Below are 18,345 nucleotides of genomic sequence, written 5' to 3'. Positions count from 1 at the left end.
ATTGTGGCTTGGCATTTAGATTGTGAGCATTACATTTGAACAACAATGATGAAGATGGAACTAGTTTTGGAAAAATACATTCATTAATAGACTTCTTTTGCTTATTTTATATTGTTGCAAGATATAATAGAGATTCTAAACACACCTTCACAAAACTCGAAATTTTCAGCGATTTGTTTGAATTAGCTACAATTTTTATACTTGCTTTCTTTTGGATTTCTAAATAATTCTAGTTGGAAATGTTGGCGAAATTTTCAGCGTGGCGGGCTTTCAATAGAAAAGACGTCAGCGGTCAAAGGGATAAATTAAAATATTAAAAATTCAAGCTTTATAGTTAGTTTCAATTATTCATTGGAATACTAAAGGGAACAAAATTGAATCACTTTTGATCTATACATTCAATAATACATATTATCATCGTTTTACTTTACAGAAAGAAATTGTTCCGTTATCTTGTACGGAAATTTCATCAATACCAGATAGTAAAAGGCAAAGCAAATCACAATGCAAATGCCACGCTGTCAAAAAAAAGTGCAACCAATACCAATGCAACGATTGTTTAAGAACATTCAATACCAAGGGTAACCTTACGAATCACATAAAATCTCACGTGCTAAAATCGCAACTCCAGACAGTGACAAGTACAGCCGGCATGGAGTTTTCAACGAACCAAAAGGGAAATGCTGTTTTGACATACCTTGGCTTTCAGTATAACAAATATAAGGAAAACGACGTGACTGATGTGATCACCTGGCGTTGCACACAGAATAAAGCATCCCGCTGCAAGGTTTTCATCAAAACATTTGGAAACTCTCTTGTTAGAGCACCTTCTGCACACAGTCACGATTCTTGTCCCCAAAAAGCCAAAGCCAACATTGCCATGAGCATAATGAGGGAGAGTATAAAGCGTTCTGAAAATATAAATCAAGCGATTGGAATCGGAATGATGGGCTTGAACGATGATATTGTGGCTCATCTTCCAAAGCGAGCATCTATTATAAGAGGCCTATTGAAACACAAGCGGCGTCAAACTTCAAAAACCTGATTTTATTTGGTCAAAAGGTGTACCTATTTAAATATATGCGATTCTGGGGATGATTATTACCCTGACAATATTTTGGCAATTGTAAACATGGATTTGTTGCAAGCTTTGTACAAAGATATTATAAAGATAAGGACAATTGACAGAGTTGATGTTCAAAGATATCGATAGGTTAATTATTTTGTTTTGTGTATTTTATTATTACATTAGTAAAAAAATCACTTCTGACTGACTTCAACATTCGAAAATCGTTAAACGTTAATATTTTTACTCGAAACCGCTTCGGATACAAATAAAATGACGTTTTGTGTTTGTTCTCCAGAAACACATATTTCTGAAGAAATATATAAAAATAAGAATTTTAGTAAATTTCTGTTTTATTTTGTTTTCGATAGGTTTTATATAAAGTTACCTAATTAAAGATATTTAATTTTGTTTTTGTTGTAACATTAAATTAACAGAAATATACTGATTTAAAAATTTCACTATATCAATTGAATTTTCCTTTTCTCTAAAAATTCAAAAACCGGGTTTTAAGACATTGAAATTCCAAAGGTCTGACTGCACTATGCGGCCGTTGACTGCTACGACACGACGCGGCAGTGCGGGTTGCCTAGCGCCAATTATAAAGCGTCGGTTAGTATATAAATCACTTTTCAGCCAGTATTTTATCATCAAAATGGTCACTATTATATAAATAACAAATGGATAGTATGAAATTAATAACTGGTCAGAATAAAAATAATAAAGGGACAATAAAATAATATAGGAACAGTATAAAATAATAAAAGCTCAGTGTAAATCGATAAACATTGTTTTACCACTTTTCTGTAGACTATTTTCTGTGTCTCGAAAGGTTTCCTCTTTTTTACAAGCTTTTTAATGGTCAAGTTAAACGATTCCAATGCTTTTTTGGTGGAAGTTGAGCGTGTTGCTGTACCTTCATATTAATTTCGATAGGTTGAGAACCATTACGAGATCATATAAGTTATGAATTGAGTCTGATTCTTTTGTCTCCATTTATAAATAAATAGAGGCATAGCCTGTTCAAATATTTCTTTCGTTGGAGATAAATGAAGCATGTCGATATTCTGCAGAATCTCATCCTTTACGTCTGCATTTACTAATACAACTACTTTTTTTTAGCAAATTTCGCCTCATATGTACCCAATACATAATATTTATTTTATTTGATCCAAATACATTTTTCATTCCATTGGAAGCATCAAAAATTAAATATTGTGGATTAATCTCTAAAATACATACCAGTAAAATACAAGCTATAGTAAAGGGTGCAACACTGCATGTCAGTCAAATCTTGTTTGGCGCCCTAAACGAGGATTAGTTTGTCAAAATGTCCTTCGATGAGGAAAAGCTAATTTCAGTTATATACCAATATCCCGAGTTATATGATCTCCAAAATGCAAATTATATGAATAGCACTAGAAAAAGCAACATTTGGAAAGAAATTGCCAGAGAAATGGGATCAAATGGTCCATTTCGTCGCACACTGTTGTCGTACGATCGTTTGGTTCTAAGCCCGCTTTAAAGGTCATGAAATTTGACCCTTAAAGCCCTCAACATGAGGCCACCACCCCCCCGACGAATACAGTCCAAGAGACCCTTTCGTCGGAGAACGAGACGGTTGTTCATGAATATCGCACAAGAACAACCGCACATCACTGTTCTAATAAAAAAACCACACTGTACATAACCAAGTACAAAATTAACAACAACGCATGAACACATAAAGCGCGCATGCGGTAGGAAACAAAACCTGAGATGTGCCGTGCGAATGCACGCACACCTCAAGTAAACATACATGTACGCATGATTATGCGTGCATAAGCACGCAAGCACACACATACACACACACACATAAACCACAAATACATACACTCACCTAAAAAGCAAACGCACACACACACACACACACATTCACAGAATATAAAAAAAAATCAACACATAAATGCTTTTGCAATTAAGTGGAGTAGTAGCATCCAGGGGAACACAGCTTCCCAAAGCATTCCGCGAACTTTTCGAAAGCTCTAAACGATGCTTTACTCATTATTAGATCCCCATGATGTAGGGGGCCAATGAGAGAACCCCTGACGCTGTCCAGCAGAACCCTCCTCTCAGCCTCCATCCCAGGACAGGACCACAGAATATGATCTGCATCCTGCTCCGGAAAAGAACACGGACAAAAGGACTCAGATACCAAGCCCATAGATGCGAGCTTGCCGTTAAAGTGGCCATGACCAGTTAAAAATTGACTGGTCCAAAAACTAGGCGACAGCCAATCACCGAGTCCGAAGACTCCCTCACGACACAGCGAATTGCATCAACAGTAGACTTGCCCGATCTAAATCCAAATTGACCACCGGATAAAACAGAGTTATCGTCAAGGAAACTATTGAGCCGACTCGAAATTAACCTCTCTAGGACCTTCCCAAGAATAGGCAACAAACTGATAGGGCGATAAGCCTTAGGGTCACTAGCCAGTCTATCAGTATTATGCTTTTTAATGACAAACAATTTTCCAACCTTCCAGCAACTAGGGAAGGTTCCAAATTTAAAACAATTTCTATAAACATTGAGAAGTTCAAAATTACCCACCGACCAAACAACTCTGGCAATATCTCCGCCTATCATATCAACTCCAGGAGCCTTACCCCTAGCCAGGTTATTAAAAATCGCACTTACTTCCTCCGAAGTCGGAAGGTCTTCATAGCAACTAAGTTCAGTAACATAAGAAGCAATATTACGTATAAGAACGTGAGCAGGTAGATCATTGTCAAAACGATCAACAGGGATAAGTGCATTCACAAGATTATTAACCGCTTCACTGTGTGGCGGCTCGCTTATACGACATGGTCGAGTTTGGTTGCCTTCCTGCGAGTGGGGACCAACCCGGCTGGGTTCGGACAGCTGCTACTCACTCTGTCTTCAGCTGTCATATAATAAACACGTGCATTAACATGCCAGTCGTCTCATTCGTTCATCCTCCATACTGGTGACCCCCGACATCGAGCCACGCAGCCTCGATCAATTTCAACATGCCGCTCATCCCTGCCTCGCCGAGCCAGGCTACCCGCTACCAGCTACCCGCCGCGCCCCCATCGCCATCAACACGCGTCGCGGCCCGCGGGTGACAATAAACGAGCAGACACGGCTACCTACCTACCTACCGACGTCCAGCCACAACGTCGACGACAGGTGCTCTTAAAAAATGGGGGAGCGAATGAGACGACGATCTTGACAGCTGGATGTGGAGTCATGCGCGATCCACTACACATAGAACGGTCATCCAGCACCACAAGACATACACCACCTCAGCACCATCATCATCATCATCATCATCAAGGCCCCGTCCGTCCCCACGAGCGTCGTCACGCCGAGACGGGCGGTAGCGCTACAACACCTCCACGAGCCACAACGACTCACAGTCCAGCTCGGAGTATCATCAACCACATCGATGCCCCTGCCGCCCCCGCCGCCCCACCAACCGACATCAGCCTCGGAAGAGCGGCGCCGCCGCAGCATCGCATCGCGCGACCATCGGACCACCCACCGTCCTGCTCGCGACGTCACCGCCCTCGAATCTACCGACCATTCAGGGCGGTACACCTATGTACACAGCGGATGACCCACGTCAACATTTTTTTTTCTCCCCACGTAATAATTTTTTCTCCTTGTGTAACAACAATTTTTTTTTTCTTTTGTAAAATTTGTTTCTTTGTAATTTTGGTATCGCTGATGCTGGGGGGGGAGTGATGTGGCGGCTCGCTTATACGACATGGTCGAGTTTGGTTGCCTTCCTGCGAGTGGGGACCAACCCGGCTGGGTTCGGACAGCTGCTACTCACTCTGTCTTCAGCTGTCATATAATAAACACGTGCATTAACATGCCAGTCGTCTCATTCGTTCATCCTCCATAACTGCTAGATAAAGCAAGGTGACCATCAAGAGGACTACGAACTCCACACATAATAAAAACGGGGTCCCTAGTGATGGCCTTATACGCTGGACCCCAAGGTCCCGACCCTGCTTGCGAGCTAACAAAATTCTCCCAAGACTTTTTTTTGGACACCAAAATTTGACGCTTAAAAAGTGCAGAAGCTCTTCTAACCTCGATACCAAGGGGCATTAACAAATCTGGACCAACACCACGACGCTTAGCCGAGCGTAATTTACGTATAGCCCTTTTGACTAAGGATTTAAGGGATGCCAGGTAGTCATTCCACCAAGGAGTAGAGCGCCTACCTACAGCACCAACTCTACCAAAGACATCTTGTGCTATATTAATAGTGGCAAGGTTAATTGCAGAAGCACACAAATCGGGAGCACAAAAATCAGAGCAACTGTTTGCAGCAGAATATCTGTCAAAGAAATTACAGAGACGAGTTTTGGAATTTTATCCAAGATAGATTGGTGCCGTTACGGAAAGGTAAGGGCAAACCAGACACAAAATTAATAGGACTATCAAAGTTTACATCGAAAGTAATTAGAAAGAAAAAGTACATCGAGGTGATCGAAGAAGCCATTTTAGAGGCTTCTAGAGCCGTACGTGGATAAACCGCGATGCCAGCGCTTTTGATCGGACGCACTGACCAAACGCCTATGCCCTCATTGGTCAAATTGACCGCAGAGGTTAAAAAACTCTTGGTAACTTCGGAACTCGAAGACGAAGTTGTCTCCTTAGGGTATACCAATACAGCAGGTCTAGGAGGTCTCGCAGGCAAACTCCGATCGCTAACTCCTGGCCTAGATATTGGAGGAGGACCAGCAGCGACCCTGGCGAACGAGCGCGCACCCTCAACACTCGCATTATTTACGCGAGAGCGCAATTCGGCACACTCGCGCTCCAAAGCATCGCATCTGGACGCACGCAACGCAAGGCGAGAAATCGCATCCCTGACGATAGTCGAGGAAGCAATCACCTTCTCCCTGAATTCATTGTTCAGCTTAGCGGTCCATAACCCAACAGATATTTCATTCAATGCCGTGTGAGTGGCAACCAGCTCCATTCAGCTCCAACCAGTCCATCAAGATCAACGGAGACCGATTTCTCCATTGACCAAAAAGTAATTTAAACAAAAACAAACAAACAACAGCCCGTCAAAAGATCAACACCAATAGCAATAAGTAATGTAAAAAAAAAAAGAATAAACAATATATACATATATGTATATGAACGAAACGAAACAATACCGCAGTTAAACAACGGTCTCGCACCGACGATAATAAAATAACAACAATACTCACAGATAAGCGACCATCACTTGTAGATCGAAAAATAGATAAATAACAACACAGCTTGCGAAATTGACACCAGCACCAGCAAAGGCACAGGATCAATCAAAACCAGCCGCCAGCCACCAGCACCAACCACAACCAGCACCAACACTGTAGACACCCACGCACGGCAAACACCGAAACGTGAATTGAAAATCGTTTGGTTGTCGTATAGTGCGGTAAGACCTTTAAGGTCTGACCGCAGATATTCCAGAAGAAAGAGTTCATCGTTCGATCGTAAAACAACGAAACCCGACAGTGATGTCATCACGCAACCGCGACACGATATCCTGAATACACGTGGCAGTCATTAACACGTGTCTGGAAAGTCATTAACGCATGGCACGCTTGCATTCTCAAACGAACGATGTTCTGGCACGCTGACCCAAGAACACGCGCCTCGAAAATATATCAAACACGTGTGTCCTGGAAACGAAGACAAATCAAATGCACACGGCACGCTCCAACCCAAAACGTATATTGTTCCGACCAAGTCTTCATGGTCAGCTTTCGTGGCGTTACGACCAAAGGAGCCGGTTTGGAGGGAGATCGGCGCCGAGCGCGCGTCCCCGCATTCTATTCGTTTTCCGCGTCGGTCGAGTGAACATCTCTGTTCGCTACCGAGTTGGTTCCCACCACCGAGTCCCGATCAGCTCAGCCTTGATCGGCAGACGATACTGGAAGTACAGCTTCAGTATACGTCCGGTGAGAAGTGAGGAATTCCTGGTCTCTCTTCGTCGAAGTCAGATCACGTAGCCACGTGGTTGAGTGAGGTTACCATAACCTCTTGAACACGTGCGCGCTAATTTCAAGTCGGACTCCCCCCCCCCCGATTTCTGTCCCCCCTGCTTGATCTCTGTATATACATATATATATAAAATACAGTCACCATACAAACAGAATTATAACCTGTTTTCATTACTATTCACTTTCCCGCCTTTGTCCCGTATCACCCTCACTTACGCACACTGTACGAGAGAGAGAGAGATATACATCGAGCCGAGCCGACAGCAGCAGAGACCAGACCGCAGACGACGACCTGTGGATCCCTTGGAGGAAACCAGCCCCGCCCACGCTTACCACGAGCTTCTACGAAATCGACTTCCGGGGTGCTCTCGAGTTGAACATCCCTGGAGTCTGTACATTTGGTCCTTCGAAAGAGCCGGATTTCTTCCAGAGCTGGTCTGTCAACGTCGTCTAAGCCAGGTTGGTCGTAATTAGCATTTTTCTGTTGTTGCTGTGATTTTTGGTCGCCAGCGTCCATTTTGTGTTTTCCGTGTCCATTGTCCTTTGTTTACCCTTTTCACCGCGTACAAGATGGCTGATGAGCATCGGAAAACGCGTAAAGGTATTCGCTCACGCTTAACAAAAAATGCAAACAAATTGGAGGGAGATCTGAGCATTTCCATGCTCAAAATCAGACTTGAGTTAATTAAACCGTTGTTGTCCGAGTTCGAATCGGTCCAAGCTCAGCTTGACGAGCTGGACGAAGCGGAGGCTGGGGCCTCTGAGTCCGTCATCGACAAATTTGAAACGGACTATTTTATCGCCCTCGAGCGATGTATGGAGATGCTCAGAGTGCGGGAGCCGCAATTGGGCATTCCGCCGGTAGATGTCGCTGCATCCGCCATTACACCTGTGCCGCAATCACCCATACCGCAATCAAATATAGCAATCAAATTGCCCCGGTTGGAGTTGCCCACGTTTGAGGGCAACATCCAAAATTGGCCCCTTTTTTCGCAACGCTTCTTGGTCGCGATGGCCGGCGAAACTTCTCAAATCGCCCGTTTCCAATACTTGTTGGCAGTCCTAAAGGGAGAACCCAATCGTGTAGTCAGTGGCTTAGAGTTAGCTGATGATTCCTTTTCCCGCGCTTGGTCCATTCTGGAGCAGCGCTACAACAATAAAAAAATTGTTGTTCAGTCCCATATTAGAGCAATATTAGACGCGGAACAAGTTGCGTCTAATAGTTACGCAAGTTTGCATCGTTGCATAGACGATGCGAACATGCATGTCCGTGCACTGGCCAACTTAGGCGTCCCGGTCGAAACGTGGGACGACATTTTGGTCATGTGCATCACGAGGAAGCTCGATCGATACACGGTTCGACAATGGGAGCTTCAAGCGCCAAAATATGAGGATTGCACTTACCACAAACTCATCGAATTTTTGACGCTCCATTGCCAGTCGATGGCAAATGCCGACTACGTCTTAAAAGGCGAGTCAAATCTTCGACCAAGAACCGCTACTGGCCAAAGGGCGGCCGCTTTACATGTGGGAGGGGAAAGCCCCTCCTGCATCCACTGCAACGGAAGTCACTCGCTGCCAGTATGCACATCTTTCCGCAGTATGAGCGGTGATGAACGTAGGGCGGCCGCTATAAAACATAGGGTATGCCTGAACTGTCTGAGACCGGGGCACATGGTTCGAGCGTGCCGAACCAAACAAAGATGCGTGCGTTGCGGTCAGGCCCACCACACGCTTTTGCATGACGCAACGGCATACCAGGCTCCACATTCAAACAAGGTCAAAACTTCCCAGAGCCCCCAGAATTCGAAGTACGTCAAACCCGTAGAACCGGCGGCGGTTTTACATTCGGTGAGACACGCGACGCCTTCACATTCCCGCACCGTTTTGTTATGTACCGTAGAAGTACAAGCACGCGGCCGTGATGGGCAGTTGCATAAAGTGCGGGCGTTACTTGATAATGGCTCCGAGGTCAACATAATGTCCGAGGACTTAAGAAGGCGACTCGCCTTGAAGTCAAAAAAGATGGACGTCAACCTGCTGGGAGTAGGTTTAAATAGGACGTCCATCTCCTATGGCGCGGTAGTGCGCATACTACCGCGTCTCCCCAACCTAAGCGCCGGCATGGACATTGATTGCGCAATCATGTCCGACATTACGCATCAACTGCCATCGCGCAATGTGTCTGAGATACGGAGCCATTTGCCGCTTCATCTTCCCCTTGCTGATCCGTCATTTGATTCTCCCGGTACGGTTGATATGGTGATGGGTAGCGACATCTATCATGCCATATTGCGCAACGGAAGGCGCACCATTTCCATTCCCTCACGCGGTGACAGACAAGGAAGCATAACCATGCTAAACACCGCGTACGGTTGGATTTTAGGTGGTTCTATTGCCGCTCCCGCATCTTCGAACAATGCACGTAGCTGCAACCTCTCACTCATGCGCTCCATCAGAGCATTCTGGGAGCTAGAAGAACCGAACACCTCCAAGGTAGGGTTAGATGAGGGTCATCCCGCCGAGCAGTCATTCATACATGGGACTACTCGCGATTCTTCGGGTCGGTTTATGGTCAGACTGCCATTCAAGGCAGACAGTCACTTATTAGGCGATTCACGCACTGCGGCGGAAAAAAGATTCCGTGCGCTTAAGGGCAGATTTGCTCGTAACGAACAATTTCGCAATCGATACGAGGCATTTCTGCAGGAATTTATCGATCTGGGGCATATGTCGGAGTGCAATTCAGAATCCGTCCCAAATTTCTATCTCCCTCACCACGCCGTCTCCAAAGAAAGCAGCCTCACTACAAAGCTACGCGTAGTGTTTGACGGGTCGGCAAAGTCATCTTCGGGAACATCTCTAAATGACGTTCTCCATGTCGGTCCACGAGTTCAGGACGACATATTCGACATTTTATTACGTTTTCGGCAGCACTCAGTTGCAGTGACTGCGGACATCGAAAAGATGTACCGACAAATCAGGGTACATCCAGATGACCAACCATTTCAACGCATTATCTGGAGTTTGGGTAAAGGGGCGCGAACGTATCAGCTAAACACTGTGACGTACGGCACTGCCTGTGCTTCATTCTTGGCAACCCGTTGTTTGAGGGCCTTAGCCGATGAACATAGGGCGGAATTTCCCTAAGCTTCCACAGTGTTAAGCAGAGACTTTTACGTCGATGACTTGCTCTCGGGTGCCAGTAGCGTCCAGGAACTCACAAAACTGGCCGAGCAAATTAACTATATTCTGGCTCGGGCTGGTCTCCCTCTTCGAAAATGGGCTTCCAACACCACTGAACCCATCTCCATAATACCAGCTTCCGATCAGGGCACCGATCACTGCCATGTGATCAGCAAGGACGAGACATCCACTCTCGGATTGAACTGGCACACCAAATGTGACACGTTCGCTTTCCCCATCAATCTGAATACAAATGCGCAATTCACGAAACGGAATATACTAGCCCAAATAGCGCGGTTGTTTGACCCACTGGGCTTATTGGGCCCTACCATCGTTCTTGCAAAACAGTTAATGCAAGAACTATTCCGCGGGGGCCTCAATTGGGACGAGGCTATTCCCGAGAGATTAGCGTCCCAATGGGAGATTTTCATATCACAATTGCCCAAATTGAGGGACATAATGATTCCCAGACATGTTTTATTACCTAACCCGGTGAGCATTACGCTACTCGGGTTTTGCGATGCATCGCAAAAGGCATACGGCGCATGCATCTATGCGCTGTCCACCGACCGATTGGGACATCGCGTCTGTAGATTGTTTTGCGCAAAATCTCGAGTCGCCCCCTTAAAGACTTTGACTATTCCCAGATTGGAACTGTGCGGCGCCCATTTACTTCACACATTGGTAGAGCGAGTTAGAGTCGCAATCACCGTTCCGATTGACGAGGTGATTTTATGGACTGATTCTACCATCGTGTTAGCTTGGCTCAAGGGTGAATCTTCACGTTGGACGACCTTTGTGTCCCATAGGGTAGCCAAAATCCAGTCAATGAGTGGAAAGCATTCCTGGAACCATATAAGTTCCCAGGACAATCCCGCTGATTCTTTGTCTCGAGGATTCATGCCCTCTGAATTACAAACCATGTCATTGTGGTGGAATGGACCCAAATGGATCCTCCAGGACAGGAACACATGGCCAAAGTGCCAGGTTCCCATTGAAGATCCTCAAATAGAGGCTAAAGGGACGCGTGTAGCCCTAGTCGCTAGTACTAGTGACTGGGAGTTATTATCCCGATACTCTTCGTGGCACACGTTGACCAGAATTACTGCCTATTGCCTACGATTTATCACGGCGTTGAGAAGAAGGGGGTCCATTAGTGGTCCACTATCGCGTACCGAACTAATCGCCGCGGAAACTAAAATCATCAAGCACGTTCAGTCGCGATTTTACAAAAGGGAAATTGCCCTACTCGAATCAGCGTTGCCAATTCCTAACAATCGCCTGAAGGCCTTAAGACCTTTTTTGGATCCAGAAGGTGCCCTACGGGTGGGAGGGCGATTGAGCCACACTCATTGGCAGTTTGAGCGCAAGCACCCTCTGATTGTTCCAGCTAAAGCCCATATTACGGAGTTGCTAGTTAGAGCCGCTCATGAACAATTACTCCATGCAGGCACACAATTGGTGTCCGCCCACCTTCGAGAAAGGTATTGGCTAATCGGGGGGAGAAACACCGTTAGTCGCGAAATTCGAAGGTGCGTACGGTGCTCCCGGGTCATACCGAGACTTCAACAACCCATAATGGGAGATTTGCCAGCATTACGCACTGCCCCGGCACGTCCGTTCCTTAATTGTGGCGTAGATTACGCCGGCCCGATCCTCATCAAGGAGAAAGCGTCCCGAAATCGGTCTTTCCTGAAAGCCTACATCTGCATATTCGTTTGCCTTGCTACCAAGGCTGTTCATTTAGAGGTAGTGCAGAGTTTAACGTCCAGGGCATTTATCGACGCACTGAAGAGATTCATATCTCGGAGGGGGCTCGTGGCTGAGATCTGGTCCGATAACGCCACTAACTTTATAGGAACCGATAGAATGCTCACTAAACTGCTAGCATCAACCGCTCATAAGCAATCGCTACATTCATTTTGTTCTGAAAAGGGAATGAACTGGCGCTTCATTCCACCACGGGCTCCGCACTTTGGTGGGCTGTGGGAGGCCGCCGTAAAGTCAATGAAGCGCCACTTAAAACGCGTCATGGGTAGTACAACCGTAACGTACGAGTCTTTGAATACTCTAATAACACAAATAGAAGCCGTATTGAACTCGCGACCTTTGACCCCGTTGTCATCTGACCCTTCCGACCTAATTCCCCTCACTCCTGGTCATTTCCTAGTTGGTGGGCCACTGATTGCGCTACCTCAGGAAGATCTGGTCGATCAACCCTTAGCGAGGGTGTCAACTTACAAGCACCTGCAGCAGATGTTGCAGCATTTCTGGAAGAGATGGGCCCGAGAGTACGTTACGCTACTGCAGCAGCGCCACAAGAGTGGCTCCAGGGAGTCACCCAACTTGCAGCCGGGGGATATGGTGATAGTCGCCGAAGAAAACGCACCTCCCTTGGAATGGCCCATGGGACGGATCCTAGCCGTTCATCCTGGCCACGACGGAGTGGTGCGAGTCATCACCATTCGCACAGTAAAGGGAGTTATCAAAAGAGCAGCTCGGCGAGTTGCTCGACTGCCTGTTGAGCAACATTCGGTTAATTTGTGCAACGGAGTGGCGAGCGTTCATAACGTCCCACATTAAAGTTGGCGCGTTATTTGTATCTGTGTTGTGGATTCAGTTTATGTGTTTTAACTTAAGTTTTTGAGTTGCTTTTCTTTTATGCTTCTCTTGTTGGTTTGATTGGTGCTTTGTAATGGAGCTATCAGGATAGATTGGGACATATAACGGTTGAACAATATTGTTACCTAGCATTGGTGTTGGTTATTTGTTGGTGTTTTGGTTGTTTGTTTGTCTATTTTTTGTTTGTTTCTTGCCGGTATAGTCAGCTGCTTATGTAGGATGGGAAACTGACGGTGGACTAATGTTATTTTGTTTGCTGACTGGGTTATTTTGTTGTGTTGTTTTTTTTTTTTTTTTTTTTTGTTGTTATTTTTTTGCTTATTTGCTTGGTTTTTGTGTATTTCATTAGTCGCTTGTGCACCATTAATTCTTGTTTGTTTTGGAATTCGATCCTCTGACTTCCAACGGGGGGAGTATGTTCCGACCAAGTCTTCATGGTCAGCTTTCGTGGCGTTACGACCAAAGGAGCCGGTTTGGAGGGAGATCGGCGCCGAGCGCGCGTCCCCGCATTCTATTCGTTTTCCGCGTCGGTCGAGTGAACATCTCTGTTCGCTACCGAGTTGGTTCCCACCACCGAGTCCCGATCAGCTCAGCCTTGATCGGCAGACGATACTGGAAGTACAGCTTCAGTATACGTCCGGTGAGAAGTGAGGAATTCCTGGTCTCTCTTCGTCGAAGTCAGATCACGTAGCCACGTGGTTGAGTGAGGTTACCATAACCTCTTGAACACGTGCGCGCTAATTTCAAGTCGGACTCCCCCCCCCCCGATTTCTGTCCCCCCTGCTTGATCTCTGTATATACATATATATATAAAATACAGTCACCATACAAACAGAATTATAACCTGTTTTCATTACTATTCACTTTCCCGCCTTTGTCCCGTATCACCCTCACTTACGCACACTGTACGAGAGAGAGAGAGATATACATCGAGCCGAGCCGACAGCAGCAGAGACCAGACCGCAGACGACGACCTGTGGATCCCTTGGAGGAAACCAGCCCCGCCCACGCTTACCACGAGCTTCTACGAAATCGACTTCCGGGGTGCTCTCGAGTTGAACATCCCTGGAGTCTGTACATATATAAAGCGCTGAACGATAGCTGCAGGGGCTGTATATATGCGTGTGTATGTGTGGATGACCAGTGGCTGTGTATGTGTCGTCGTCTCGATCAGCTTGCTCTGGAACGGTGCGGGATGGGGGAATTATACAAAAGAGTAACGGTTATGATCTCGTTTTTATTGATGAGTTGATGGCCGAGCCGGGGAGTTGCTCGACGCCTCTCGCCTGTGCCCCTTTATGGCGGGGGCTGTGGATTGAGTAGGCTGTGGCTGTGGCTGTGGCTGTGGCTGTGGCTGGTCAGGAAGGGTAGACCAGCCACGCCAATACCTTCTCGGTCGGAGTCTCACGAGCGTCTGAGAGCTCGCCGTGTTCGAGGCTTGGGTCGAACACGTGGTCGAGCATAGTCGGTAGACATAGTCGGTGAGGCACGACTATGGAAGAAGCCATACTCCTTCTATTATGGAGGGCTTCTATGATGCCAATGAGCGCTCGCCGTGATCAGACTCAGACTCGCGGATCACGGGGCCAGAGTTCGGGGCTTAGTTCGAGGCCGGCTTTTACGAGGGACGCTGCATCTGGCGGTCCGCGCCGGACCCACGGGAGAATCTAGAGCGACTGACAGATGGTCGGTGTAAAAGAGGGAAAACAAAAGCCGAAGCCGTAAGAGGACAACCAACGGCCATGAGGGCTTTTGGCTCGGACAAGCGCCACAGCAGCCGCAGACGCCCTCAGCGCCACAGCAGCCGCAGAGTGACCCTCTGGAGTTCAACCAGATCACTTCTCCGAAGCTCCAACCTCTTCGTACATACAATAACCATTGTAACAATTGAACGAAAATAAACGATCCTCTTACAAACACAAACGGTGTTTTCTTAGACCGGGACACGATCAACACATCTGTCCCGCGTACTAAACTATTATGGTGATGTAAGGGAATGAAACGACGAAGTGTTGTACACACGACTATTTAATATGACGGTCTGGAAAGAAGTAGTTCAGCAGCGAGCAACATGGCCGAGTTGGTCCCAGCTCGCCAGATGGCGTATAATAGCGTCCGTTTCGTCTATTTTTCTCCGAGGTATCGAACGAATGATTGACATAATCTGTCGTTCAAGTGCGGTTTACCTAATATTGTCGCACACTGTTGTGAAGTGTCGGATCGCTCGGCTGTCGTAGTGCGGTCAGACTGTTCGGACGCCAGGCGCTCTCAATCAAGATGCTACCTGACGTCTGTTTGTAGAGCTCGGCGGTTAAGCGTCGGCGTAATTTTCCCTCAATGTGCCCGTCTGTGGTCTGGTCTCTGCTGATGGCTCTCTCTGTCTCGTACAGTGTGCATATGTGTAGTGTGCGTAGTGTGACGTGGGGAGAAGGAAAATGGCGGGAGATTATATACGTCGTAAATCTGTTTATATATACAACTGTATTTCCGTTAAGTATGCAAAAGGTTGAGAGAAAGGGGGGGGGAGTTTGTGTATCAACAAACTTGTGGCGTGATGATTTGAGGCTATGTACCAAACACGCGTGGCTGAGTTGTCTTCGGGACGAAGACAGACCAGGCTTCCTAACTTCACCCCGGACGAATACTGGAGCTGGTCTCCAAGTATCGTCAAACATCACCAGTCTCGAACTGGTGATTCGGGAGCGAGGAAGCGAGCCGCTAAGAAGCAGTGTTCAAGCGGCGACAGTTGAAGCGGAAGTGATGGCCGCATCTCGCGACCTCGCGCTGAACACGTGCAGACCGCCGAGTGGATATCAACTTCCGTTAAACGAACACGTGCACATGCAGGTGTTCGAACATCTGCCGGAAATCGCATCCGGCCAAAAGCATATAAAAAGGAGTCTGGGCAGGATAACTTTAGTCAACAGCCAGCAGCAGACCATGCTACACCAACAACCAGTCAGCTAGAAGCAGCCGACCAGCAACAGAGCCAGACTCACTCAACCAGCAACAACCAACATGGAAGAACCGCTCCAGAACATCCAGAGATATTTCAGCCGTATCCAGAGATATTTCAACATAGACGGATGCTGAGCCAGCAACACTTAGCCGAATCTAGCCGCTTCGATAATTTCCAGAACATACCCACTTCAACAACATAATCTTTTATACACTTGTATACCCGAAACCGGGTCTACGTGATGAGACAGTATGTTAAATTACAGAAAACGCAAATATCGGAAGGCAAAGATCGAAAATCGAAAGATCTTAAGTCGAAAGATCAAAAAAAAATGGTGCATGGTAAACGTTACATACTCACATAATTTGCGCGAGCAGGATACGACAGGAACAAGAGGAACAGGCTTTTCCTCCCGTATTCTGCGCGCGCACATTAATACGGGAGGAAAAGCCTGTACCTCTTGTTCCTGTTGTATCCTGCTCGCGCAAATTAAGTGAGTATGTACCGTTTACCATGCACCATTTTTTTTTTGATCTTTCGATTTTCGATCTTTGCCTTCAGATATTTGCGTTTTCTGTAATTGAACATTCTGTCTCGTCACGGAGACCGCCCAAAACCATATAATAAAAATAATTTATTCCAACAAAATACAACCGTTTTTCGTAAGGCCGAGATACGGTCAACATTCACTACCCCGCCTACACTCGTTTCTCGAGAATATTTTATTACGAAAATTCGAGATTCTTGTTTCCCGAGAAATCGTTTATCAGAATCTCGAAAATATCGAAAATATTTTAAATTTATCACTACATGTTTTCGTTCAACAAACTGACTGATTTATAATATGTATAAACGGTCAATATTTTTATTATTTATCCTGTAAGTTATTATACATATATTACTAATGCACATGTTACAGCGAAATCGCACCATATTTTAGTGGGAAAGAAAATGAAACGAGTGAAAATATAGTTTCAGTGAAAATAAATTTTCACTGAAAATACGAGAGCACTGTAACACCAAAAAGTTGCTTGATTTATTATTTATGTGTAAAAATTTTGTGTAGATATTTGATATTTATTTATAATTTTGTGTAGATATTTGTATATTGGTGTCTGAGATATTAATCAATTTAAGGTCAGTATTAAAATATGCATTCCTAATTTATTGAACTGGACCCTCCTCCCATAGTTTCGCACGCTCCAAGGTGTCTCAAACTGTGGGAGGTCATCGAACGCAACAAAAATTCTTTCATAGGGGATGGAACGAATGATGCTGCGTACGGACCAAACCAACGACGATTTTGGTCCAACGATTTAACCATCAGGATAAAACCAGTAGCGTACAAAATATCGATATAAAAATTAAATTTAAAAATTGAAATTAAATATCAAAATTAAAAATATTATTATTATATTAAAATTAAATTCAAATATCAAAATAAAATTATAATCAATATATTAAAATTAAAATAAAATATTGAAAGTTAAAACAGAACATGCCCAATTTAAATAAATTTTCGAGATTGACCTAAAATTAGATCATCAACAATCACATACAGATAATCCTCGACTTTTGTTTGTCGAAGATGTTTTGACTTACGTAGATACGCACTAAGATCGAAAAAAAAATCAAAGAATTATTATTTTTACTTCCCCGTAATGCGCAGTTACTGAGCATATATCATGTGTTAGTATGGGTGACCGAGTGATGGTTTCAACCCGAGACGTTGTCGGTTTTATCAAAGGAAATTTTTTTGTCTTCAATTGTTTCTCTCGTCGAAATAAATCAATTAATTAAATCATTTCAGAGGTAAATTTTATCGGATAATGTCTTCAATTGTTTCTCTCGTCGAAATAAATCAAATAATTAAATCCATCTCAGAGGTAAAATTTATCGGATAATGTGTGATTATTAATTTTATTTCGACGAAAGAAAAAAAAACCCTTTGACAAATCACCGACATTTTTTTTGTTAAATATTTCATCGACGGCGAAACACATTGGTGTATCGTGACAACTTATAAGAAACAATAACAAGGTTTTTTTCGCTCGTAATCATAATATTTCTCTGGTTGTAATGCGCATCGTCGTAATTCAAAACATTATTGTAATTCAAAACATCAACGATGATCTAATTTTAGCTCAATCTCGCTCGTTAGCTTAATTTTGATATTTAATTTCAATTTTTTTATTTAATTTTTATTTCGATATTTTGTACGCTACTGGTTTTAAAAGTTGGCCCAAAATCGTCGTTGGTTTGGTGCGTACGGACCATGAGACGACTGGCTTGTTAATGCACGTTGATTTGTTATCACGGCCGAAGACGAAGTGATAGTAGCTACTCTGAACGCGGCCGAGTTTGTCCCAACGCGCAGGAAGGTGACCGAACTCGACCATATCATATAGCGAGCCGCCACAGTTACATACTGTTGTTTTTACTATTTTAAATTACTATCGTTTATTTTTTTAATATAATTTCACTTTTTTCTATTC

The 18,345-nt window shown here is 44.9% G+C and overlaps 2 protein-coding genes and 1 long non-coding RNA gene across 3 annotated transcripts in view; 2 read left to right on the top strand and 1 right to left on the bottom strand.

Annotated features, from left to right (window-relative positions):
• The window catches only part of LOC143919113 (uncharacterized), a 213,940-nt gene extending 210,960 nt beyond the window's left edge, over positions 1-2,980 (top strand). Inside the window, exon 5 of the mRNA XM_077441301.1 lies at positions 434-2,980. Within this exon, the coding sequence (XP_077297427.1) occupies positions 434-1,045 (612 nt within the window). The 3' untranslated portion in view covers positions 1,046-2,980. The remainder of the gene's footprint in view (positions 1-433) is intronic.
• The window catches only part of LOC143919146 (uncharacterized), a 1,208,594-nt gene that overhangs the window by 594,418 nt on the left and 595,831 nt on the right, over positions 1-18,345 (bottom strand). The window lies entirely within an intron of this gene.
• The window catches only part of LOC143919153 (uncharacterized), a 229,710-nt gene that overhangs the window by 178,112 nt on the left and 33,253 nt on the right, over positions 1-18,345 (top strand). The gene's annotated exons all lie outside the window — the stretch shown is intronic.

The sequence above is a fragment of the Arctopsyche grandis genome, chromosome 11 (assembly GCF_051622035.1).
Source record: "Arctopsyche grandis isolate Sample6627 chromosome 11, ASM5162203v2, whole genome shotgun sequence".
NCBI lineage: Eukaryota > Metazoa > Arthropoda > Insecta > Trichoptera > Hydropsychidae > Arctopsyche > Arctopsyche grandis.
Note: the sequence above shows the minus strand (reverse complement) of the source record. Positions and strands in the feature narration are given on the sequence as shown.